The sequence below is a fragment of the Danio rerio genome, chromosome 14, assembly GCF_052040795.2.
Source record: "Danio rerio strain M-AB ecotype USA chromosome 14, GRCz13ab, whole genome shotgun sequence".
NCBI lineage: Eukaryota > Metazoa > Chordata > Actinopteri > Cypriniformes > Danionidae > Danio > Danio rerio.
This window is the reverse complement of record NC_141034.1, coordinates 26,618,691-26,646,480: the sequence shown is the minus strand read 5'-3', so window position 1 is coordinate 26,646,480 and position 27,790 is coordinate 26,618,691. Positions and strand designations below refer to the sequence as shown.

The window sequence follows — 27,790 nt, the reverse complement described above, 5'->3', positions numbered from 1 at the left end:
AGATCATGTTTCATGCTTGGTCATAGTTTTCTGTGCATGTGCGTAGCTACTTGCAGCTTTAACCTTTAACCAGCACAGCATCACCTTATAAACAAAAATCCAGTTTAACACACCAAGATTAAAATAACCTCCTAAAAATTACAATGCTGAAAAGTTATTTCCAAATCTGTTGTTTTTTTTTCTTCTGCTGAACACTTGAGAATATATTGTGAAAAACATTGACAACCAATGAGTCATAAAAAATATTATTATTATTATTATTATTAATGCCAATGCAACCATAATGTTGGTTTGGTTGCAAACATTGTTTAAAAAATACCATACTTGCGCAACAGAAGAAAATTTAAAGTTTGAGCATCAATAAATTAAATTTTTTCATTTTTGGGAGGAGAACTATTCCTTAAAATAGTTATTATGAAGTATGACACACAAACCCATCATACCATTAAGTGGTCTAAATCTTTATGAGTTTCTTCTGTTGAATACACACAAAATTTATATTTTGAAGAAAGCTGTAAATCTGTAACCATTGCCCTCTGTAGTAGGAAAATAAACACTACGGAGGTCAAAGATTACAGATTTCCAACATTTTTCTAAGTATCTTCTTTTGTGTTTAATAGAAAGATTAGAAACAAGTGAGTACATGATGACAATTTTCACTTTTGAGTGAACTACCCCTTTAAACCTTATACATGAAACCAGCATCTTTAGTGATTTATCAAGCATATCTTGCATTGTATGAGACACGATATGGTTGAAATCATGACAAAAAGCACATGATAAAAATACTGCACTTATATTTTGCATAGGCTTTGATATGAAGGTTATATAACGGCCAAACAACTGTAGTGCTACTGTGAGTCTCAACTGCTATGGGTATTACACCCCGTGGTGGGTTTCAGGGATCACTTTGTAGAGGTCCACAAACAAGTGGCGTGGTTTGGGTAAGAAGGGAAACCAGATTACACATCGGTCATTTCATCCTCCATGTCTTCTCCTTCTGTTTCTCCCTCTCCTTCTACTTCCTCCTCATCTTCTGATGTCATATCCGCATCGTCCATCTGGGACAAGCACTTCTGACAGGAACAGATGAATAAATAATTTTCCCTGAAAACAAGAGGAGAAAAGCACTTTATCAAGTGAAAAGTGAAAATTCAGCTTGTGTTCTCAGTCAAGCACAAAATTTGAAAACACAAATATAATTAAAAATGTTGCATACCTCTTACACTCAACAAAATTGCTTTTGCTGCTTGTTCAAACAACTTTGAGTTGAAACAACACACTTGTTAATTTCTTTTGGAAAACTTAATTGTTTTTGTTCAATTCAGTTAAATTTGAAAAAACAATAAAGTTATCTTAATCAATTTGGTTGGGACAACATGAAGGACTCGTGTGGAACCCCGTTTTATTTATTTTTATTTATTTTATTTTTTTTACAGTGTGCTGTATAATATATGTGTAAATTAAGTGTTTTCCATTCATTTCCATTTTCTAATTTTCAATAATTTGATGCTCTGACAACAGGGCCCATGGTCATTTTGAAACCAAAGCTCCTAAAATATATCCTAAAATTTAAGGCAAGATTGCATTTGACTTAAGTCAAAAATTTACCTGAACATAGCTTAACTATAGCTACATTTCCATCCACCCATTTTTATGTGCATTTTGGATATGCGCATAAAAACGGTTCATGGAAACAGCAAAATACACATTTGTACATTTTAAAAATGCGCATATAACTGAGTAGAATAAAATTTTTATTTCATAAGAGAAGATGCGCTTAAACTACAATAAATTACCAGAGAAGTTTATTTCTCTGAGAATTTAGAAAAAAAAAATCTGCAAATTTATGTGAAATGATTTTGGGAGGATCGTAATTAAAAACTAAATATATTAAACAAAAATGAATAACTTTTTAACTTTAATTTAAAGTAAACAATGTAAATCGAATTAGATCCACTTATTTGGTAAACAAAGCAAGTCAAAATATTACTTTATAAACTATTGTAAATAAATCATATGAACATTTTCATATTAGTCAATAATATTACTGAAATAAATTTAAATTTACACACAGTTACACCAGTAAATTAACAGACTGGGCTGAAAAAATCTGCTGATTTTTGCATGCGCATATTCCATGTGGGCCTACTGATGTCCCATAACAGACAAAAAAAAATCCTGACTTTCAATGTCTGAAAAAAGACCTTTTTTATTCTATGACCTCTGGAAACCCTGTGTAACAGACTCCCGTGTAGCAATTTAGACCATGTAAATAATACATTACACACAATAATACATTTTTGTTTAAAACACATATTTTTCTCTCTGTTTTGGCCTTCTGTCCACACTGAGAAGCATTTTTAGTAAACAAAAACATCTTTTTGAAAATGCTGCCCAAAGTGGTTAAATTTGAAAATGGCATTTTTGTGTTGCAGCATGGACTTTGAAAATGAAAGTTTTCAAAAACAATGAAGCACTTAAGTCATGTGACAAAGTCAAGTGACCAGTTCAGCTGACATGGTGGACGACAGTGTGGAGCAGATGTTTGGATGCTAGGGTTGTGCAATTCATCGAAAATTCAGTTTCGATTACGATTTTGGCTTCTAACAATTATGAAAAAACATTAATCGAGATCAAAAGATTTTTGCATCATACCGCCCTCTTTCCGGTTTTAAACATTTGATGCTCTGCAAAGCTCAGTTTCATGTAAACATTAATAAAAGCATGTACTGTAATGTAACTTTTGCAGTATGGGATGTGCATCATAGATTGATGTACATTCGAATCATTCATGTTTTTAATAGCACGAAAGAAATCACATGCTGTTGTGTGTATGCACTCAGCCTCAGCGACGAGCAGAGCGCACACACATCTAAAGTCAACTTAATGTGAGCGCTTGGTCAAATACATGCAAATATGTGTTTATATGCAGTGTTTAATGATTATTCATATTAATCCTCATTTGTGTTATAAACAAACGAGTTGAGAATCAAGAGACATGTGAAAGTGAAACCATAAATCAGAACCGTGCTGCTCTTAAAGTGACAGTGCACAATATTCCTGCCGCTGACTGTTTTGATCATTAATCAAACAACAAAAAGACAAAATCAATTACTCCTCTTGACTCAATGACTTTTGTATTTAGAATTAATGTTTTTTTCTTACAGTGAAGATGCTTAGAAGTACAGTTTGGTTCATATTTTTATTCTATAGTATTTATTTCCCTTCCCTTATTTACAGGGAGGCATTTTTGTAGTTGAAGTCTGAATTATTTGCAACCTTTTTCCCCCAATTTCTGTTTAACGGAAAGAAGATTATAACATTATAGTTTTAATAACTCATTTCTATTAACTGATTTCTTTTATCTTTGCTATGATGACAGTAAATAATATTTACTAGATACTAGATTTCAAGACACAAGTATTCAGCTTAAAATGACATTTTAAATTTGGGTAACTAGGTAAGTCATTGTATAACAATAGTTTCTTCTGTAGACAATTCAGAAGAATTAGGGAGGGGGGGGGGGTAATAATTTTGATCTTAAAACAGGTTTTAAAATATTTAAACCTGCTTTTATTCTAGCCAAAAACAAAACAAAAAGGACTTTCTCCAGAGGAAAATATATTATAGGAAATACTGTGAAAAATTCCTGAATCTGTTAAACATCATTTGGGAAATATTTATTAAAAAAAATAATTCACAGGAGGGCAAATAATTTTGACCTCAACTGCAAATCGTTTTGAATAACTGTGATAATTATTATAATAGTGATTATGATTTTTCCTATAATCAAGCAGCCCACAACGCTTATTTTACGCGGCCGCCAATTTAAAGAACCAAAGCAAGGCTGCGGTGGGAAGAAACCCGGAAGTATAGGACCAGCACTGTAAACATTGCAGTAACATGCTGTGCACTACAAACCTCCAGCTGTTGTCGAGATTTCAAAATGCAGAAATGGTGTAAACATCACTTCCATATCATTCTGTAAGTTTATGGGACGCTTTCCTGTTTCAGCCTATGTAACCTGATGAGCGATAAAACACTGCAGCTCTCTGTAGCACATCCTCGTGTTGTCTGTAAATAGTGTTGACCCGGTACTGAAATTTTAAAAATGTCCATTTCCGCTAACAATGATGCACCGCTGAGCGCAAATGACTCGACTGATCTTCACGGCTGCTTCGGGCTCCAGTCTCAGTGTATCTGTATTTGCATTCAGTTTACCGCTCTTCACCCAGTGCAAACACAGATACACGGAGACTGGAGAGTGCAGCAGCCTTGAAGATTAGTCGAGTCATCAAGCAGGTCGCTCATCTGTGTTTGTTTTTTGCTAGGTAAACAGCAAAAAATACCTTCTCGGCCAATCACAAGCATTTCTGTAGAGCACGTTAACACAATTGCAAATCTTTGCTGTTTTAAGAAAACCATACACAGTGCCTTAAATGTTAGTGGGAAATTGACAGTTTTTCTTTAAATTCAGTATTGTGAAAAGTCTAATATAGTGAAATAATCAGTTAATTAACTTGAGTTTGACAAATGGCATCTAAAACGTGTGTTTAGGAAAGAAAATGTTAGCTAACTAGTGCCATTTCCCCTAACTTAGCTGAAAATGAGCTCTGATATCCTTTTTTATATATATCCTTTTTTACCCATTCATTTAGAATGGACCTTCGGGTCACTGGGAAGGTGGTGAAATTATAAATTTGTGTCACTTTCTCTTCGCTGATAAGATATACAGCCAGCTGCACAATATTCCTGTGTAACTCCCAACAACACTTCCAGGTTTCTTCCCACCGCAGCCTCGATTTAGTTTTTTAAAATGGCAGCCAGGAAATCAGTCTACTAGATGCTGTCCATTTTGACAGCTTCATTAAAGACTAATGTCAGTTTGTACATGCTCCATGTTGCCTCTCTTCAAAGGACACAGAATGTTTACTGGAAGCTGTTGTTCAGCGGTTAAAGCAGACCACACTTTTGCCACAATGTTTCAAAGAGACGGAAAGTAAATAAAAGTCAGGCAAATATAATCCAGGTAAAAGCAGTGTAGTGTAGACTTAAACTTAGTCACAAAGTCTTAATCCCCAGTTATATCACTTTACATAATGTCAACACAGTCACACAGTCAACTTTCAATTGTATCAAAAGCTTTCAACAAAGTTATCAATAAAACAAATGTTACTGAATAACGCCTTTTCTTCTATGATCCACTTCAAATAATAACTACAGTATATACACCTCCCAACACCAACGAACCAGTAAAGATCTGCCATTATGTCATCCAATCAACCCTTACTCCATAACAAATGAAGATAAATAATATCCATCAATTCCAAGGGGATCAGTCTCTGATCTCGACTTCATAGGCAAGAAGGTCAGCAGTTCTTTTCAAGGTGAAGTCAGGAATAAAGTGAATATAGATTAAGTGGGATTTCTGAACAGCCCCTGATTGGCCATGGAGACGATTGACAGGTAAATGATCAATAGGAGAGCAGGAGCAGTGGCCCCTGTGGTTCTTCCAGGCCAGAAAGCTGCTGCCAGGGACTAAGGCCATTGATCCTCTCTGGAGGTAGACTCAGCTGGCCAGTTTCACAGAGAATGCTTAAACAAGAGATTGCAATGGTTTACCTCAAGATCTTGTGCCGGCTATGACGACTCCTGTCTCGCTGACAGCAGTCCAGGTAGCTGATGCAAATTTCCTACAGAAAAAAAAAGAGAAATTTATGACAATCAACGGCGCAGTTTAGTTATACAGAAATGTTATAATCAAAATTTATGAAATGTTTTCTGTTTTTTATTGGCCAGCATATTCATTTACTTTTAGTAATGTTGTATTCAATGCAAAGTACAAACTTTTTCTCAAACTCAGTAAACATTACATTTTCCCTCCAAAATCTCCCTATAGAACATTTTGATTAATGTAAACGAAAACAATGGACCCAATGCAGAGTATATACAGGAATCAGAATGTGAAATTCAATACCTTTTAAGATCTTTTAAGGATTATTTCCATACATTTTAGACTTGTAACCATTTTAGGTTTTAACTGGAAACACTTTTAACTTACAGAATATTTACTAAACATTAATGCAAGAAATTAATCCAAAACTAAAACATTATTCATGCACTGAATAAAAATCTATCAAATCTAGCTAATTCAACAGGTTGGTGCCTATAGAACTGCAGAAATAATGATGACACAGCATCCTGATATTCTCAAATTTAAATTCCTTAAATAGCATTTTAGACTATAATAATTTTTAAATTTCTCTATATCGATTTAATCAACTTTTAATACTTGTAAGACCACGCAGACACTCTGCAATGTATTTCCTGTTTAACATATTTAATTTCTATAGCTTCTGAGAATCCAAAAAGAGCCACATATTGATTAATTATGTTATGATTGCCGATTTAACATATATTTATGACTGAATTGCCTCTTGTTACAGTTATGAAAAAGTTTGATACATGCAGGAAATATTCATAGGCCACTGAGATGACCACATTTAAATGGTCCATAATTTGTTCATGAACAGACCATTACTCATCTATATCCATCTATATCCATTTATATCCACTTATATATATATATATAATTTATATATAAATTGATGTGGGCTACGCAGTGGCGCAGTAGGTAGTGCTGTCGCCTCACAGCAAGAAGGTCGCTGGGTAGCTGGTGTGGAATTTTCGTGTTCTCCCTGCATTCACGTAGGTTTCCTCTGGTTTCCCCCCACAGTCTAAAAACATGCGGTTCTCGCATAATATATCGCATGATAAATATATCACTTTGCCAAAGAGCCTAAAGTTAAGACACACCTAGAATTAAGCAACTCTATAAAAATTTATGAAGCTCTTTATCAACTATAACCAGGGTGCAATTACAAGGGGGGGTTTAGGGGGTAATTAGCACTTGATCATCCCTGAAGGATGACAAAAAAAGAAGTGTGTGGGGTCTGCTCTTTTCCAGCACTTTTTCAAACAAATTAAATTGGATGAATTTGTACCAATCAGACATTTTTCTGACAATACGTGAAATAGTGCATTCATGTAAATATGAACCATTTTATTGTAATTTAAAATGTCTGAATGTAATTTCATGCATGCAATAACAAACAACAGTGGTGTCATTTAAATGTGCATAATTGTGATTCAAAGAAAACTAACATGTGCAGAAAAAACTATATATCGATAAAAAACTCGATATAAAACAAACATGTGTAAAAAAACTGCATACACGTTTACAGCTATTTGTAAATTGTAACTATCAAGCAGCATTTTCACACATGAGATTAAAACAACAGAGGCTTTGTTTATAAAAATTTTGTGCAGAAAAGGCTCTAAATTTATTGTAAGATCATTTTGTAAAAAAATGGTTAAAACGAACGTGAGCACAAGAAACTGCGTATGCATTTACAGCTATTTGTCAATTGTAACTATAAAGGAGTATTTTCACACATTAGATTAAAACAGCAAGGGTTTCATTTATTAAAAATGTTGTGTAAAAATTGCGATAAATTTGTTGCAAGATCATTTCGCAAAAGTGATAGTTAAAACGAATATGCGCACAAAAAAATGCGTACGCGTTTACAGCTATTTGTAAATTGAAACTATCAAGGAGCATTTTCATGTATGAGATTAAAACAACAGAGGCTTCATTTATAAAAAATGTGTAGAAATTGCTCAAAATTCATTATAAGATCACTTTGCAAAAGTGAAAGTTAAAGCAAAGGTGCGCATAAAAAACTAATTCGTACTTGTGTCTAATTCGTATTCATTTGCATTTTATACGTTTTGCTCATCACCCAATGAGGGCTAGGGTAAGGGTATAGGGTTTGAGGGCATGCCTTCTTTTAAAATGGTACATTTTCATCTGAACTAAATTAATGAATTTGTGTGAATTAGCCACTTTTCTGACAATCCGCAAAATAGTTACGTTTACGTTCTTATGAAATCGGCCGGGACGTTTTATAAATATCAAATTATCTCAAAATTGTGCGCAGCTGACTGCTTTCAGATCTCCACCCCCTAATTGTAAACACCGCCTACACTAATTCGCACACTACAATTCAATACCGAACACCATAACAAATTCGTGATTGGCTGTCATCTACCAGCTAATACGGTTAAAAAAAAACAAACCTAAGAAATAAATCTCTGTGAACAGTAGCATGCTATGAAGGCAGGCAGATGTAGGCCTTTTCAATCTATCTGACAAGCTGCCAAAACTGCTCCGATCTCCAGAGTCTAGACTGTAATTCCTACCGACAACGAAACACTCAAGGCTTTCAAATATCAGGCCCTCTTTTTCCGAGAATCAGCTTAGCGTCTATTATCTAACATCCGCCTCTGACCTCTCCAGGGCCGATGTCACCGAGGGCCGTGAGGTGAAGGAGGAAGTTGTTTTCTGGAAACGAAGCCTCCGCATTGGGAACGCAGCTGTGGTTACCTGTACAACAGAGGAAAAGCTCATAAATCTTCGCTTCTTTTTGTAGAGCAACAAGACAGGCCTCATTTGTTAAAGCGACCTGATTTTTTTTTCCCAACTCAAAGTCAACTTCAGTGCAAAATTAAAATATCACAGCTGTATAAACTGAGCGACATGCCAATATGAATGAAGAGAGTTCTTACAGGAGCTTTGCAGGAGGAAAAGACCAGAGCCTTCACAGTTGAGGAAATCGCCGGTTTCTGTAAGAGAAAATAATAAAATCAATAATAAAATCTATGAAAGGCTATTTTCTCTTTGCATTTATTCCACACTTTCTTACAATGTCAATAAAGTGGGAATTTATATGTGAATTTTGAGCGGTTTTAGGCACGTTTCGATTACTTTTGTAAAATTATGTCTTGTAAAATAAAAAACTTAAATGAAACAAATGGAATTTAGGAAATTTTTTTTTTTTTAAATCTCACAGAGCCCTAATTTACTGAATCTTACTGGAACATAAATTTTACATACATTTTTAATATGAATGCTTTCTATTTTTATATGTTCTTTAAAACAATAAATAGACCCTTTTACATTTCCAGGTTTCTCAGTAGCAGAAGTCATCATAGTTGGGTAAAATTAGAGCGCAGCAAATCTTTTTTTACAATCCTATTTGCTGAAATAAAAAAAGAAAAACTCCTTAATGGTGTTATCAAGACTTTCAGAAAAAAAGAAAAAAAAATGGGACTGGGAGCCAGAGGAAAAAATAACGTCAAATTTACTCTCATCCCCATAGACATTAGAAACACCTTGCATGAGCGGTAATTTTTTACTTTGTAATTTGAGGTAAATATGATATAATACATATATAAATGCATATAAATGTTCATAAGTTTTAAAAAAAAAAATCTAAATATTAAAACTTTCAAAGATTTGATTGTGACGACCGTTAAACACATCATAACAGTCTTGTGAAAATGGTCAATAAAATACTTTTAAAAAGACCTATTAAAGGAGTTTTATCTCTTTGGATGCATTACACACTGTTACAAATTGTAACGTTGTTAACTTTGACATATTTCATAATTTCAGTTAATCAGAAAAGTGCCTGATTAGAGTATTTAAATTTAATGTAACTACTAAAACGTATACCAGAAAAATTTTTAGTTGAAAAGGAACGAAAAAAAGTGAATTGGGAAAATATCAATCAAATGCATTAGAGCCCTAATTTACTTGATCAAATTAATTACATTAAAACAGTAAAAAAAGTATAATAGTAATGAGAAAAAATGGATGCATAGATACATATACAGTTAAAGTAATTTATTAGCCAACCTTTGATTTTTTTTCTCTTTTTTAAATATTTCCCAAATGATATTTGACAGAGCAAGGAAATTTTCACAGTATGTCTGATAATATATTTTCTTCTGGAGAAAGTCTTAAATTTTCATAGTATGTCTGATAATATTATTTCTTCTGAAAAAAGTCTTATGTTTTTTTTTCAGCTAGAATAAAAGCAGTTTTTCAATTTTTTAACACCATTTTACAAAATTATTAACCCTTTTAAGCTACATTTTTTGATAGTCTACAGAACAAACCATCATACAATGATGAAATTTTTCTATTGAGAAAAAAAACTGCTTAAAGGGGCTAATAATTTTGACCCTAAAATGTTTTGATAAAATTAAAAACTGCTTTTATTCTAGCCGAAATAAAACAAATCAGACTTTCTCCAGAAGAAAAAATATTATCAGACATACTGTAAAACATTTCCTAACTCTGTTATAGATAAATTTGAAAATATTTTAAAAACAAAGAAAAAAAAAAAATCAAAGGGGTTTCAATAATTCTCGTTTCAACTGTATACACAATTATAATTATCTTTAACAAAAAAATATCTATGAAAGATTTTGATCTCTTTGGATGTATTTTACACTTTATTACAAAGTAAATATATATAAGGTTAAATTTGTTATATATATATATATATATATATATATATATATATATATATATATATATATATATATATATATATATATATATATATATATATATATATATATATATATATAAACCAGATTAAAAGTGCCTTAATTTTTCTAAATAAAAATATATTTGTTATTAATATATTTGTTTTTAATTTTGTATAATATTAACTTTCTATTTTAACACATCCTATAACAGAAAAAGTAAGAGAAAGATCTATGAAAGGCTTTCATCTGTTGTATTTATTTCACACTCCTGCACAAAACAATAATATTTTACACAGATCGATGGCCATCTAAGTGGTAAAATGTGTGTCTCTGTCTCCGCTGCGCTTGAGGAAGGAGATGTCAAACGCAGAGATGGATTCAGTCTTTGCAGGTATACAGATCAATGTGTGAGCAAGTGTGAGGGTCTACGCTCTGTAAACAGGTGGGAGTCTATGAGAAAAATGACCTTTGTCGATGTCCTTGTAAAGCTGGTCGATAAACGCATCCAGTTGCTCCCTCTGCTGGCGGGGAAGCTCCAGCGCATCACAGGCATGAACCCACTGACTCAGAGAACTACAGACAGACAAGCATTACAGCAGTTACTTACTTGAGGAATTCATATTACTAAGTAGGGCTGCACAATATATTGTTTAGCATTGACATCGCAATGAGTGCAATAGTCACATCACAGGATTAAATCATTTATTAAATATTTAAAAAATAAAAATATAATTTTATTACATTGATGACCATGTTATTTTATGTTGAATTGTTAAATTTCTGTACCTGAATACTTTTAGACTCAACCGAAAATCCTAATGCAATGTTTATTTACCTTTTATCTCTGCTCTGTTGTATTTATACATGTTTGTAATTTATGCAAAACCACTGGATGAAAAAGACTTGATCATCCCAGTCAATCTAAATGAATGAAACCTTTCCAAATAACGAAAGCTGATAAATTAATCTGGTGAAATGATATACATGTCGCAATATGTAGTGCAGAAAAACAAAATATCGCAATGACAGATTTTTCCAATATCGTGCAGCCCTATTACTGAGTGATCATTTGAATTGATTGAATGTTACCTGGTGCCGATACCCTGACCGTTGGTCCCAACAAGTGAAAAGAGAGAGCGAAATCCCTCTGGAGTGAACCACTGTAATAGAGAACAAAACTCTCTTTTCTAACAGCTTCACTATTTGGTGAATTTAGTGAATGAGTTTTACTTTTTTAGGATAACATGGATGATAAAGTGAGAGACAGATATAGAATGAAAACAAGTTGACTGGATTGGGGTCCAACTTACGATTTTCACTTTGATATTGAATAAAATTTGTTTCAATAATGACAAAAACTTGTTTTTTTGAAACGTCATTTATTTTTCAAGATTTCATTAAGAACAACATTTACTTGAAACAGAAATCTTTTGCAACGGATGGACGGATGGACGGACGGACAATAGACAGATAAATAGATTGGGCACTTTATTTAATAAACAGCATTTATTTGAAACTGAAATATTTTGAAAGATTATACTTTTTTTATTTTACTTTTAATAATTTTTGCATTGACCCCAAATTTAGACAGAAGAAACATAACACTGTTGATTGCCAAAACAGTAGAATGAATGACGAGACGAAACGACTGAATGAAAGATTGAGTGAACAATAGCGCATATGCTATGAAAATAAATAAAGGATGGATAGACTGAATAATACAATGTCAGAATGACAGACAAAACAGACAGATTGAACGGAGGGCAGAAAGAATAATGATGACATAATTGATAGAAAGACATAGATAGAATGACAGACAGTTCAAGGGATATAGAGAGACGGACAAAACAACTGACAAGGGTTATAAATTGACAAAAAGACAGAAACAATAAGTGATATATTAGAATGAGACTAAATGAAATGATAGATGGATAGATACCTGACTAAGACGATCTTCATACAATGCTGTGGTAAACAGATTACGCAGCAAACCCAACTGTCCCTGACAAAAAAAAAAAGACTATTTTATTTGATGATTTATAACCGTAACTCAATGCACATGATAAAAACCCTAATCAATGTTACTACTGTACAAACTTCTACATACTTTTTCTACAAACAGGCAAACGTGGTGTTCCAGACTAAATATTTCCACTGGGATGTTTACTAATGTCCATCAGATGAAGGATTATGGACTTTATATTTACCTGAAACTTCTCTCCCAGTAATTTATGAACTATTTCCTCCTCCTCGTTTGCTGTTCGGCTACAGAAATTAGTAAACAACCTCTGCCAGCGTTCCTTATCTTGAGTCTGGAAAAGAAATGTAAAAAAATTGTTATATACACACACAACAAATGTTCATTCATGAATCCTCTTAGACACATTTTGAGGGATGTGCGATATTTATCATACAAAAAAATTCATAATTGCTGTTAAAAAGGTGAGAGCTGACATCAATAATTTTGACCTTAAAATGATGTTTAAAAAATTTAAAACTGCTCTTATTCTAATATTTATATATATATATATATATATATATATATATATATATATATATATATATATATATATATATATACACACAGTTGAAGTCAGAATTATTAGTCCCCCTGACTTATTAGCGCCCCTGTTTATTTTTTTGCTTTTATTTTTTTTCTTTAATGGAGGGAATATAGTTTCGGCACATTTCAAAGCATAATAGTTTTAGAAACCTATTTCTAATAACTGATTTATTTTATCTTTGTCATGATGACAGTAAATAATATTTTACTTGATATTTTTCAAGACACTTCTATACAGCTTAAAGTGACATTTAAAGGCTTAACTAGGATAATTAGGTTAACTAGGCAGGTTAGGATAATTAGGCAAGTTAATGTATAATGATGGTTTGCTCTGTAAACTATCGAGAAAAAAAATTTGCTTAAAGGGGCTAATAATTTTGTCTTAAAATTTGTTTTTAAAAAATTTAAAACTGCTTTTATTCAAGCCGAAATAAAACAAATAAGACTTTCTACACAAGAAAATATATTATCAGACATACTGTGAAAATTTCCTTGCTCTGTTAAACATAATTTGGGAAATATTAAAAAAAAATCAAAAGGGGGCTAACAGATTATTTATAAAATATGTTTTATTTTGGCTAGAATAAAAGCAGTTTTTAATTTTTTAAACACCATTTTAAGGTCAAAAGTATTAGCCTCTTTAAGCTATTTTTTTAGTCAACAGAACAACCCATCGTTATACAATAACTTGACTAATACACTAACCTGCCTAGTTAACCAAATTGAGTCTTATATATATAATAGGTCGGCCTAGAAAATTTTTTTTAATCTAGATTAATCTCAGAATTAATCTAGATTAAAATGGCTCATTTAAAATCTGCCAAAGGCATTCAGAGCATGTGTGTTACCCAAATAATAAGTCTTTGAGAGCGGGTTTCTCAAGCCAGGTGCATTAGACCAGGGGCTCATCTCCTATTTCCAAAATGCATCACAAACTGCTTGGGAAACTGTTCTACTATGATAATTGGTGAAGAAAATAAATGATGTTCAATAAGATGTTCTTGTGTTTACTAACTGTTTATTCAGTTAAACATGAATTTTGAACTGTAAGCCTAAATAAGCTTGAAACAGCGATTTTTGATCACCTTAATCCGACTAAAGTCATAACTGGACTAAAGAGAAATGGAATTAAGACATGTAGAGTATGCATACATTAGTAGCATTATTGAAGTAAACGCAGCGATCAGGAAACACCGTCATGAAGGACTTTTCACCATATTTTCAAACAAGATCCACACACACGGCTGTGAGAAAAGGAGCGCTCACAAACAAACAAACACACACGCATCGCGAAACGCGAAAGTTTTTTTTTTTTTTTTCCATTTGGTGTGCGATATTAAATTCCATTACACTCTCAACAGTCCTTACTCCTTATTTGCGTCTAATACACCAGTGTGTCGAAGGCATGAATGAAACGTTCATGAGTTAAAGTGAAACTGCACAACTGCAGTAAAAGTCTCGCATCCAGCTGATTTGATGCTGAAGGGCACTTTTTTTGTCAGACGGCTCACCGGTCAGGTATAGATCTGCTCTAAAATATGCATATACACACACATATATATATATATATATTATATATATATATATATATATATATATATATATATATATATATATATATATATATATATATATAAAACAAGCCTAAACCAGCCAAGGAATCAAACACAAAAAAATACTTACATCCAAAATACTGTTTTTATTTTTATTTTTTCGAAATACTGCATACCTCAATAGTCACATGATTTACAAGGAAAAAAAATAATAATAACCTGCTTGATTGTGGCCACCATCTTTGCCAGTATCATGACACTGGAGGTTTCGGGAGGGAAGTGTACACTCCTGCATAATATGCGCGCACACACACACACACACACACACACACACGCACACACACACACAAACACACACACAAAATATTTAACGATAACCTTGAAGAAAACTATTCCACCCTTGCATGCTAAAAGAATTAATTTGCACCAACAGTCTTTAAACCACAGCAATCAATTACTGACAAAGCAATGAACTGCAACACTTCTGCATAAAACTTTCAGCATATGAGATACCATTTACCTCCACGCATCCTGCAGCTTGTTGACCGGATGATCAGGATCATCATTGGATGGGCCAAGACATAGAATTTTATGGTACTGATCCATTGCAGCCTGTCGGCACTCAGAACTACAGTACATCACCTGAAGAAAAACCGTCCATTCAACAACAACATTCAGGATTGAGTCACATATACACAGCGGTAGACAGTAGCATTTGAATTAAATGACTAAATCATGTTTTTGAAGAACCTGTACTGTACTCAATTACTGCTGAAAATGAACACTTGTAATATAATTAAATAAATAAAAACATACTTTTTACATTAAGACTTCTCAAGTTCATATTTTGCAGGTCATAATGACATGAAATTTAAACAACATGAGTCAGCAGATTACTTAGTGGAAAATGTAATTGGTCAGATTTTTAGTCAGCATTCTTTGTACGGTCATTTATCTAATGGAAAAATGTTTTTCTCATCAAGCCTTCGGTCACGTATTTGCTACACAACTTATTACAATATCAGGTTAATTAAAAACTTCTACTGCAGACAAAACGTCTGCTAAATCATCTACTACATCTTCTGTTGGCTTTTTAATAGCATGTACTCTAAGTCTTAGATTCACTTGTACATTTATTCATTTGGCAGATGCTTCTACCCAGTGAAAAAAGAAAATATAAAGGCAATAGAAGCATGTCAAGATGAAAAGGAGTTTTCAAGCATCAAAGCATTTGATCTTTTTATCTTATTTTGGGAAGGAGGGAGTTTAAAAACAAATTAAAATTCAATTAAAAAACAGAAAAACACACAGACACCCACTAAAATGTGTTTTAGTTTAGTCCATAGTGTTTATATAGCCCAAAAAAATTTACCTAAATTTTTAAAAACCTCAATTTAAGTAATGCAATCTAAACATTTTAATCATAATTCAGCCCAAATATTAAAAGTGTGATTTTTAATAATAAAAAAAGACCATGCGTCAAATATATTTTTATTAATTTAACATATAAACTAGTTTACACAATCACTTATCTTTTTTTATGTTTTAATGCTATGTCTGCAGCACTGGCTATGCTAATGGCAAAACCTATACTAAAAATACAATATTCAACATAAAAACATATCAGTTTCTTAAAAAAAAAAAATCATTGTACAAAAAAGCACAAATACAACAACACTGAAAAGAGTCATATACAATATTTTAGCTTGTTCAATGATAAATATTTCAAAATTCTTCCAGAAGACACCTTTTTAAACATTTCCCTGAAAATATTTCCTGAATAAAAACGTTTTCTAATATCATTTTAAAATACCCTTTCTAATAATATATATTTCATTTTAAAAAATATACACAAGTCTTAAATAAGTTTTTCATCCCTTTCTATAAATACGAGTGTCGATCACTTATTTATAATTTAATGAGTGCAGGTCAGAATAAGTGTATAGTTTCATATTTGCTTAAATACTGCTTAAATCTTTTTACATTCAGGTCATGGCTCTTGTTTTTTTTTTCTTGTTCTTATTTTTTTTTTTATTGTATTGCACTGCATAAGATACTTGACCCAGCAATACAAGCTAGAGATTAATAATAAATCTCAGAATTGTAACATCATATTAGCAAGTCATATTTGGGGGAAATATAGATTGAACACAGATGTTTCTTTGCATTTTAGGAAAGTTGTCTGTTACGATGTTATAATAAGGTCATTGATTTCATTACTTAATACATTCATTTTCTTTAAGGCTTAGTCCCTTTATTAATCAGGAGTCGCCACAGTGGAATGAACCACCAAATTTTCCAGCATATGTTTTACGCAGCAGATGCCCTTCCAACTCCAACCCATCTCTGGGAAACATCCATAAACACTCATTCACTTCGGACAATTTAGCCCTTTATGTCTTTGGACTGAGATAGAAACCAGAGCAGCCGGAGGAAACCCACGCGAACGCATGCAGGGAGAACATGCAAACTCCACACAGAAACGTCAACTGACCCAACCAAGGACGAACCAGCGACCTTCTTGCTGTGAGTTGACAGCACTATCTACTATGTCAATGTTTCGCGACTTTCATTATTACTTTAACTCTCAGAATTGTCTCCTAAAGGCCTTAAAATATCACCAAATCTGTGTAAGAGACCACAAAATTGGACAGCAGAACATAAACAATGCCTCAAAACTGAACAGCGAACATTGCAGCTAAAAATTATCATATTTTGTCATGTTTAGGACTTAACTAAGTAGTCAGATGGGGGAAAACATTCATTTCGAGTACTAGACCACCAATATTTCGAACATATCAAGCAGAAGGGAGAGAAAGAAACTGTCTGTGGTACAAAAGGTGTTTGGTCAAACTGAACCAGGATTTTCGGGGTAAGAATCGAGACAACAATCATGTTTGTTACAAGTCAATTATTTGAAATATTAGACTGAGATTTATACTGCTTATATCTTTTAAAAAAATATTAAAGTGAACCTTTTCGGCTTACTAATTACTAATTACTTATATTATTTGGAAGTTTTCAAGATTTAGACAGCATAATAGGCAGAACAACATACTCAGTAGTATAATAAAGGGATATTTTACCCAAAAAAATGAGCTAGAGATTCTTTATTATTGGCTTCTCTAATACTACTATGGAAATCAATGGTTACACATTTTCAGCTTTCTTCAAATTATCTTTTTGTGTGTTCAATAGATGAAAAGAAACTCATAAAGGTTTGAAAACACTTGAGGGTGAGTAAGTAAATAGTGAGTAAATTGTAATTTTTGTGTGAACTATCCCTTTAACCATGCAATCAATGCTAACTGGCTAAATATCGATGTTAGTGCAAACCCTCTATTAAATAACATTGTAGATTACATCAAAGCTAACCTGGGAATATATTAAATCAAACGTACCTGACATTGTGGACAGGCCTGGTGTCTATCAGGTCGCACCTTACATAACTCAGGATGGGGTAAGATGAGAGCTGGCAGACCACTCAACCTTCTGGCATTCTCTTCTGCAGTCTCCAGAGCACGCAGACAGTATTCACATGCTGGGGAATAACAGACATCAAGACATTTTTAGAAATCTCACTAGCATTTAAAAAAATGATAATAATAATATCTGGCCACTTTTTTTAGGTACACCTGTTTAGCTACTTGTAAACACAAACATTTTATGAGCCAATCACATATAAGTAACTTTATGTATCCAGACATGGTCAAGAGGATTTGCTGGGGCAAGTTGTTCAAAGGGTTAAATCTGAATATCAATGACTTGGATTTGGAAATCCCATGTTTTGTTATCAATCATTTTGTCCCATTATTGTGCCAGCAAATATTTTATTTTGTATCACCCTGATCCAGATCAACTTTTTTAGAATTTCAATTCTATATTATAAATGCTCTAAATGGGAACAGATATCACAATTTTGTCTAATACTCTGTAATAACCAAATAGTAATAATATTTTTAAAAGATGTTGCCTTATTTTTTTATAACTGAATCATAATTGTATTTCAATTCATCAAGTCATCTCAGTTTCATTTCAATTAAACTATTAATTTAAATCTTTTACAACTCTTCATTTTATTAAGTAAAAATTAAAACCCTTTAATGTAATGCAAGTAGAAAAAAGCATTTAAAGTTAATGTTATTCATTTAAAATTAAAGGCGGCAACAACGTTTATCAATAGCTGCTTTTCCACTATCGTGCCAAACCGTTCTAAGAACACTTCGGTACGGTTACGGTTGTTTCTCCACTTGAGCCTGGAACGGCGCGGCACGATTACAAACCGTTCTCGGCCCGGAATTCTCGGCACGGTTAGACAACCGTGCTGAACTGTGCTGACAGATTCTGTGTGTTGACGTCGCGACTCGGTTGCTAAGCTACCACAGCTGGTTCAGCAGAAGCGCGCTAGTCATCAGACATCCTCAATAAACTACAGTGCATTTAATATAAAATAATGATCCAGGTCTAAACGATACAGTTTGAAAAGGGTTTTAAAACCATAGAGCATCCCTGGCAGAGAAGTGAATAACTCATCACATTCTAACGAAGATATTTTATTCATTAAAGTTATTATTTTATTGACTTGAATACAGACCTACTTCGCCTGCTGAATGTGAGTTTATTGCACGCAGCGCTGTATTTCACAGCACAAAACTCGCTCTGATTCGGGAGATACATGCCAACGACTTGTGCTGCTGACTTTTTTTCCTGCTGCGCATCGAATAAAGCGAATAAAATCACGCTTTGCATCGTCGATGTCCAAATTCCACAACAACATCACTATATCCATGGAACACGAACTTGCTGACTCTTTTAACAACGAGGAAATAATTGCACTTTTTAATTCAAAGCCAGGACAGCTTGTTAATACCGGCGAGACCACCTGAAGGACGGCGTGTTCGTGTTGTAATGTCGGCCGTTCAAAAGACTTTGCTTGAAAGCTTTACGGAGCGGCACTGTAACTGTCCAAGGTACTGTTGTATGATTTATATTATAGCATATGCACTAATAAACAAGTCAAAAGAATGAATGAATTAAATAAATATGGATTCTTAAATGTCAGTATTGCTTTTACTCAAAAAATATCAATACGTTTTGACAAATGTTTTATAAAAACAAAATGAGCAATTTTCATCATTTCAGCTATAGGCAATTATATGATTCAGTTATACATAAGTTATATGACATTTATGAGGCATGTAACATGTTTCTGTGTTTTTTTTTTTTTTTTGTGGTGATCTTTAATATAGCTACGCAAATATTTTCTAAAACGTCTAGCAATATTTCGCCTACAGCTTGTTAGTTAATAATGAACACAAAAATAATTATAAAAATAAAAATAAAATGATCAAAATAATAAGATAATAAAGCAGCATTTTAGTGCTTTATATGCTTTAAATCCTGCAATATATGTGTTGTTTCATATTCGTTTTTTTTCACTTGCTGCATTCGTTATTTAATGTTTGAATAGTAAAACAAATAACAGCCATCGCTTAAATGGTTTCATTTTACCATCAAAATGTAGTATATTTTATATCATTATCAACTTTTGATATAGCCTAAATACGCAGTGTAATTTAATTAATTGTTAAAAATGAAATAATTTATGTGCTGTGTTTTTATTAGTGAAAGTGCCCGCTCACCTTTGACAAGGCCTGTCCAAAATGATATTTTTGCCACTATGATGCAAATGCACTATTATTGTTGTCTTATCATTGTTTTTTTTCTGTTATGTTCAGAGATTTTAAATATTATTTATTTCCCCTCCAATTATTTTTAATCATCACGTTACATTTTGGTAATTTTCCCTCCAAATAAAATTTAGCCAGAGCTGCGCAACATATAAATAAATAAGGGTGCACATTTAGCACCCCTATTTGATAGAGCGGCATAACAGTGTTTAGTCACATGCTTTTGCTTTTATGAAAAATAAATAAATAAATAGTTTCGGCTCTTATTTAACTTTAATTGAACAAAGGGAGCCGTTTACATTGCGTTACCAAGGCAACTACTGATGCGTTTTGTGTAATGTTTTAAAGAGCTTTGTCGCAGCACGACAGTGGAAAATGAAACCGTATCCGTGCTGTCTGGCCCGGTTTGGCACGGAATGGAACAGTTCTGTTTAAAGAACGATTCAGCACGATAGTGGAAAAGCGGCTAATGTGGAGCTATATAGACCTTTTTCTTGGCTGCTGCATGGAGGACGCCATAGTGACCAGCGTCTTCCGGTATAATGTTTAGAACTTCTGTTTACAGCATTTTCAACTGGTAATTTGCACTCCGACCTCCGAGTGGATTACGGAGTGTTTTTGTGACACACAACATTAAATGGTGTGTGTTAAAGCCGTTATAATCTGTCAGATGTGGTTCAAGCGCGAGAGAAAAACGTTCTCCTAGTTCACATATCTGCCGTCAGAATTACAGTGTGTGTGTTTTCCCGGCTTGTCAGCTGTTAGCTCAGCGACTCTTCAATACACACACTAAACAAGGTGGTGGTTTCCATCCTATTAGATCACATTTTTTTAAATAACCATTCCAGGAGGTGGCGCTGATCGACAGCAGTATTAGATCAAAGATGATAAAAGCAGGTAAAATAGATTAAAACTAACTATCATTTCAAAGCTGTCCAAATATGACCGTTTATACGCATCAGCTGCTGACCGGAAGATCTAAGTATACTCCTTAAACAAAGCATAATGGGAAATTTGGCGTTCTAAGAAAAATGTCTATAGATTATAAAAATAAAAACACATTTGTGACATGCATTTTCAATCATAAAGAGGCTGCATGTCCAATAGTAAACAAAATAAAAAATACATAACATAATGGAAATTATGTATTTTTGACTAATTGTAAAGTTTTATTCAATTTTTGTTCCTGAAATCCTCCCTAATGCTGGGATCAGAATAAAAGAACATACACTTCATATTTGAAATCATCCAGATCAAAAGAAAGATTAGACTTTGTGATCTAGTCCTTCTGAGAATATTTTTTTTCGTTTGAACAACACCTACTGTATTCAAGATCTGATCCTGTCCGATGGCCAAAAATCACATTGAATTTCTTTTGATCAATTGACCCTTGACATCTAAACTGTGCATTAGACTGCGAGGGAAAGGTGATTTAAGGGACTTGGCTTGGTTGTTGGTGCCAGACAGGCTGGTCAGAGTATCTCAGAAACTGCTGATCTGATAGGATTTTCATGCACAGCAGGCTTTACAGAAAATGGTTTAAAAAAAAAAAAGAAAATATACTGTGAGCTGCTTTGTGGGCAAAAACACTTTGCTGATGCCAGAGAATGACCAGACTGGTTTGAGCTGTAACTCTACACTAACTCAAACAACTAATTACAACTGAGGCTGTCTGCATCTGATAAGTCTAGGTGTTTGCTGTCAGATTATAATACTTTCTTGGCACAAACTAGCCCCTCAGTCTGAATTATACTGTTTAAAGGCACAGTATGAAGTTTACACCACTAGAGGGAGCGTGTTTACAACAAACAAGGGCAATGGCTGTTTCTCAATATGCGTTCTTCAGCGATCTTGATTCCTCATGTAACGTCATCATCAACTGCCAAAGTTCATTTCCAAAGCTCAAGACTACAAGAACAGAGGACGCATGAATGTTCCCGAAATGGTTCTTGATATCAAGGAAGCACCGAAGCAGACTTGAGCGAAAAACTAGTTTGAGAAGTCCCAGAAGTTATTGCAGCCAAATAAATGCGGTGGGAAGCGCAGCATTTTATATAGATTTATTGTTAAAGTTCAAAGATAAAACTTATTTATCCCAGGTGTTTCCCTAAATGAGACTGTAAAAATAAATATTCCCATGAAAATATTAATAAAGGCGCAAACACATTAAGGGTGCTTATTTGCTGAAATTCATATCAAAATATCGTTTTATTTGTATTGTGCAACTTATATTTGTAGGGTCTATGCATAGTATATATTGTGAAGGGGGAAAAACAATAAATCTATGTTTGAATGCTATAAAAATGCATAAAGGTCATGTGACCATCAGGAAGAACTAGGGGAAAACGCAGCATCTCATTTCTCAGAGGGCGCATTCTCTGTTCTCGCGGTCTCCCGAGTTTGCTCTTCTGAGGACACCTGGCAAGACCGGTCCCCACAAGAACGCAAGTCCACTCTCTGCGCTCTTGGAATTGAGAAACACCCATGGTTTGATGACGCTGTGACTGAGTGTGGAATCATTTAAGTTGTGGTCTTTATTACATCCTATGGGACTCCTGCAGAAATGTTCATGGATGAGCTAAAATATTCCAAAATTATTATTATTATTATTGTTGTAGTATTAAGCAGCCAAAAAGCTGTCGAATAAGTAAAAGAATCACAGACTGCCGAAGAAATTGCTGATGAATGATAACATGACACGCAAGTAGCTAAACTTTCATTATGCTGACATAAGCAGTCGACAGCTAGTAAAGCAGCACTGTTTTATCATCTTAAATACATTATCAATCCATTCATAATGCTTCTCTGTGATGTTTAATAAAACTCAGAGCATAATAAAGCATCTTAGGTGTTTTTTTGTTTTCAAACCAGATATTGAGGATGTGTGTGTGTCAGTGATAACATAAATACATAAGTGAACAAATATATATATATATATATATATATATATATATATATATATATATATGCACAAACATACATATACATACATATAGTGTGTGTGTGTGTGTGTGTGTGTGTGTGTGTGTGTGTGTGTGTGTGTGTGTGTGTGTGTGTGTGTGTGTAATACATTTTAAATAATGTGCCTTTAATTACCATAGTCAACCAAAGTATTATTGCTGACCTCGTCTATCCTTTTGTGAGCACAATGTACTATTTTCAGCAAGATAATTAACCATATAACCAAACTCAAATCACCTAAAACTGGATTCCTGAAAATGACAATGAGTTAAAACCAAGTTCAAATGGCTTCCACAGCCAGTCAACAAATATCCATCCGGCAGAGCACCATTAGGGTGTGGTGAAACAGGATACCCATATGAATAAGCTAATAGGATATATGCACAGTGTTTCTTCACATAAACTTGCGGTGAATGGTTAATGTGATTTTTTTCAATTTTATACGGTTCTTTTTACAGCACCAATGTTGCAATTTAATTAAAATGCAATCAGTTAAACAGACTTCAGCATTCATTTAAATGTAGAAGGATAAAACAAGATGAAAATTTTACATGCACATGCCCATCAGGATCAGCAGAAACTCTTGTAAAATACTTGGGTAAAATAATCTTTCATATTTTAAAGAAATGCCATGGAATTTTTAATTTACTGCAGTGCATCCTGTACATTCTGAGACCCACTTTATATCGGATATCAATTAGGCAGTAAGGATTGTTGATTTAAAAAAAAAAAAAAAAAAAAAAAAGACCTTAAAACGTGCCCATTTTGTAATGGCATACAGTTCACCGGAAGCGTTTGACCAAGGTTACTGAAAAATTAAAAGTCTTTCTGCATATTCCACATTATTAATTTCTTTTATATGGAAAAATACTTGTTTTGGAAGCATTATGAAGTAAAGAGTACAACAATATATTAGAGTATTTGCAACACTTTGTTATTTAAGGCTACAGCATTGTAGCATTAACTAGAAGGAATGTATAAACTGTAATGAATACTGCAGCATACATTGGTTTGCACTACAGTAAACTGTGACATAGCACATAATAAACTATAGTTGTAGAATAGGCAATTTAAGACTTCAATAGTTAATTAATAAACTAACACTGTTTAGCAATAAAATTACACTGCCAGCGACTCATGATCCCCAAATTCCTCTTATATGGTTATAATAATGCAAACGTGCTCATAAAACAATAGGCCAATATAAACACGAGCATACTGACAACATAAAGTGCAACAGTCTAACAACCATATTATTTTATAGTCATTTATTCATTAGATTATTTAATATTAACCTCAACTTAAGAGACTGGTGGCCAATTCTCAATATTCATTTGTGGCCTGTATTTATTTTTAATGTATTTGATTGCCATGAAGGTGTCAGAAAGTTTAACCTGGTGCTATAAAATCAATCTGTTGCAGCTGACACTATTGTGGTGTTGATAATCTAACGTAAACACTAATCTTTAAAAAAATTATGCAAGGGCTGATGGCTTTTCATTTGCATGTTGTTGTTGTTTACTAATAAAAACTACTACCTTTATCCTCTGTGGGTTATGATAAAATATTGTAATTCTAATAGTTTAATAAAAATTATTTGACTTTTTTTTAATCACCAAGCAACACCCTGTCATTGTCCCATGACCCCCCAGTGGGTCCCGACACCCATTTTGGGAGCCACTGGATTGGTTTATCACAGCAACTGCAGCACAAAGTAGCACAACAGCTTAACTCACATACTTTACAGAGTGGTTCAAAAATACTCACTTTTTCACTTATACTACTGTATATAGTATTTTCTTTATGTCAGTATTTATTCACATCAAGGAAGTGCAGCAAATAAATCTACACTAATGTGGCACTTTTTTATCTTGTTGAGAGCAAAAACATGAAGAATGAATCTTTGCGGGGTTAAGAGAGTTCTGAAAATAAAACAAGGTTCTACTAGGTTTTAGCAAGGTGTCCCTAAAAAAGAACCCAAAATCACCAACATAATGATGAACATCTGAATACAGGATACTATGCACTCACCTCTGTATTTGTACAAGGCATTCCACAAGAACTGAGAGGAGACTAGAGGTCGTTCAATAAAAATAGTGTCTCCTTTTTTGAAAGGTTTTTTAGCGAATAATCCTTTGCCCTGAAAATAAAAAATACATAAACATCAATAATATAAATATGAGTTATTACATTTTAATTTGAATTGTTAGTCTGTCTGAACCACAAATTACGATTAAAACATTTTAAAAACACACGTCACAACATAATAATATTTTTTTATTTTAGGTTGTCTTTATTTAACAGATAATCGACTTGTGTCATACATTAGGAATAAGCCGGCTGACTTGGGAGGGGTTCGATTACCATAATCAAAGCTGAGCTGCTCGATAAAACAGAAATAAACATCATTGTTTGATAAGGGTGAATCTCTGTTACAGGATAACTGTCACATACCTTGACATTATTGATAAATCGGACATCCACGCAATTACTTGCTTTGGCAGAATCCACGCAGCGAGAAAACATGTCATCTACGGGGGCCGCCATGTTGGATATTAACATTTTAACCTCTAACCTCTCAACCTGACCAATGAGTGTGCGAGAGAGAGATCGCCTTTCTTTTTTTAACATTCGCCTGAGTACTGAGAGATTTATTCTCATTCTGGGAGTGATTATCCGTGCTGCCTGCTGTAAACGTAAATGGTGCGTTAAAGACTGCTTGATAAAAAATATATATAGTCTATTGTGCTATTGAAAGGCGGAGCAAACAAGTTCAATTCGTGAATGAATCGTTCATCCGAGTCGAATCATTTTATTGGTATGCTTTTTAGAACAAGCATCAAAGACGTACAGGAAAAGCATCTATGTAAAAGTAAATGTTTTAAATGTGTTATATGGGATTCTGTATATTTTAGTTTTTATTATTTTAAATGATTACACTTCTTTCAACTCGCTATACTTTATTTATTTATTTTATTTATTTATTTTGTTTATTTATTTATTTTGTTTATTTATTTATGTATTTATTTATTTATTTAGTTAGTTAGTTAGTTAGTTAGTTAGTTAGTTAGTTAGTTAGTTAGTTAGTTAGTTAGTTAGTTAGTTAGTTAGTACGTTTATTTGATTTGATTTGTATTTGTTAGTGTCAAATGTTGGTGTTATTTATTTTCATTTAATTTTAATTTTAGTTTCTTGTAATGATGATTTTGTTAGTATTACATTACATTATTTTAATCCAGCTAATTACAAAATTGTTGTTTTTTATTTCTTTATTTTGATCTAATGCTTTTTTAAACCAATCAATCTTTGAACCAATTATTTATTATTTTAGATTTAATGTGATATTTTTTGTTGATTTTTCTCCCCTTCCCAATGATTAAAACAAAAGCTCTGATTCAAGTCACATACCATTATGAAAATTGTTCATTATATAAGTGAGTGCATGCATATTTTTTGCATGTTTTGGGGTATTGATTATAGTTAAAAGTACTACAAATACCTTGTTCAGCTGTAGTTTCTAACAATAAACACAAATATCAGGCCCGTAGGCAAGCTGAATGTGCTGGCTAGTTTGTTATTTGCCTAATAAATGACAATTCATTTTAAAAAATTTAACAGATTCCTATTTTTTTCTAATGATATATGATGTGATAAATTTGTACTGAAGAATAAGTAGGCTATTGTTTTCATGTTTCTTTATTCTGAATCTTTAGGAAATGTTTTTCATTCAGCAAAATGTGTGGTTATGATGACCATCTGACAAGCTAATCCAGCAAAAAAAATAGTGCTTAAAATGTCACTAAAATGCAGTATTTAAAGCTTTTAATTAAACAGAAAATGAGCCCAATAACTGCAGAAAAGTCCACTTTTTGAGAAAAAGGCTACCCCTTTCACCAGGCTGACTACGAGCCTGAATATGTTGAATCATTAAAATGTTCTCACTTACATCACTACTTATAACTAATATATAGATGCAAATAAAACATATTAGATGAGCTTATCTTTGGACTTTTATGAAAAAAAGGGAAAAATATATATTTATAAACAATTTCAAGTTTCATTAGTGTTGTTGCAGTTTGAGGGAACTAATGTTCATTTTATTTAAGAATTTTTAAAAAGTTTCACTAACTCACTATCGTTCATCTCCCTGATTATTCTGGTGTCACTACAGTGGAATGAACCACCACATATGTTTGCATATGTTTTATCAGGCGGATGCCGTTCCAACCATGACCCATCACTCTCTCACCCACACACACAGACACACAATACGGCCAATTTAGTTTATTCAACTCACCTATATTAAATAGGTGATACATAGGTGTAAATACTACTGTACATATCTTTGGATTGTAGGGGAAAACCAGAACACTCAGAAACACACATATTTGTTTTTGTGAAAAGTGGGTACATTAGGTTTCCATTCATTTTATACTGTCTAACCGTAAATTGTATTGCCCTCACCCCACCCTACCCCTAAACCCAACCATCATCACAGACTGTGTACAGCTTTACTCTCTAAAATAATTGTAATATTCTTTATGATTTAAAAGTTTTTTGAGAAATGAGGACATCATGTCCTCATATTTCATCTGCTTTTTGTAATACCTGTGTTATGC

The 27,790-nt window shown here is 33.1% G+C and overlaps 2 protein-coding genes and 1 long non-coding RNA gene across 4 annotated transcripts in view; 1 reads left to right on the top strand and 2 right to left on the bottom strand.

Moving 5' to 3' along the window:
* The window catches only part of atp7a (ATPase copper transporting alpha), an 813,718-nt gene that overhangs the window by 686,259 nt on the left and 99,669 nt on the right, over positions 1 to 27,790 (bottom strand). The window lies entirely within an intron of this gene.
* Positions 779 to 25,877, bottom strand: smyd5 (SMYD family member 5). The gene is given in 13 exon segments (NM_001004614.2): positions 779 to 1,107; positions 5,626 to 5,696; positions 8,355 to 8,449; positions 8,632 to 8,688; positions 10,871 to 10,977; positions 11,494 to 11,564; positions 12,344 to 12,406; positions 12,612 to 12,716; positions 14,740 to 14,809; positions 15,041 to 15,162; positions 17,922 to 18,061; positions 25,203 to 25,311; positions 25,626 to 25,877. Coding segments are annotated over 13 exon segments (1,248 nt in total). The 5' UTR covers positions 25,719 to 25,877; the 3' UTR covers positions 779 to 962.
* LOC147840818 (uncharacterized) lies at positions 16,553 to 21,773 on the top strand. The gene is made up of 3 exons (XR_015507481.1): positions 16,553 to 17,814; positions 17,891 to 18,757; positions 20,674 to 21,773. It is a non-coding gene; the product is annotated as an uncharacterized LOC147840818 (long non-coding RNA).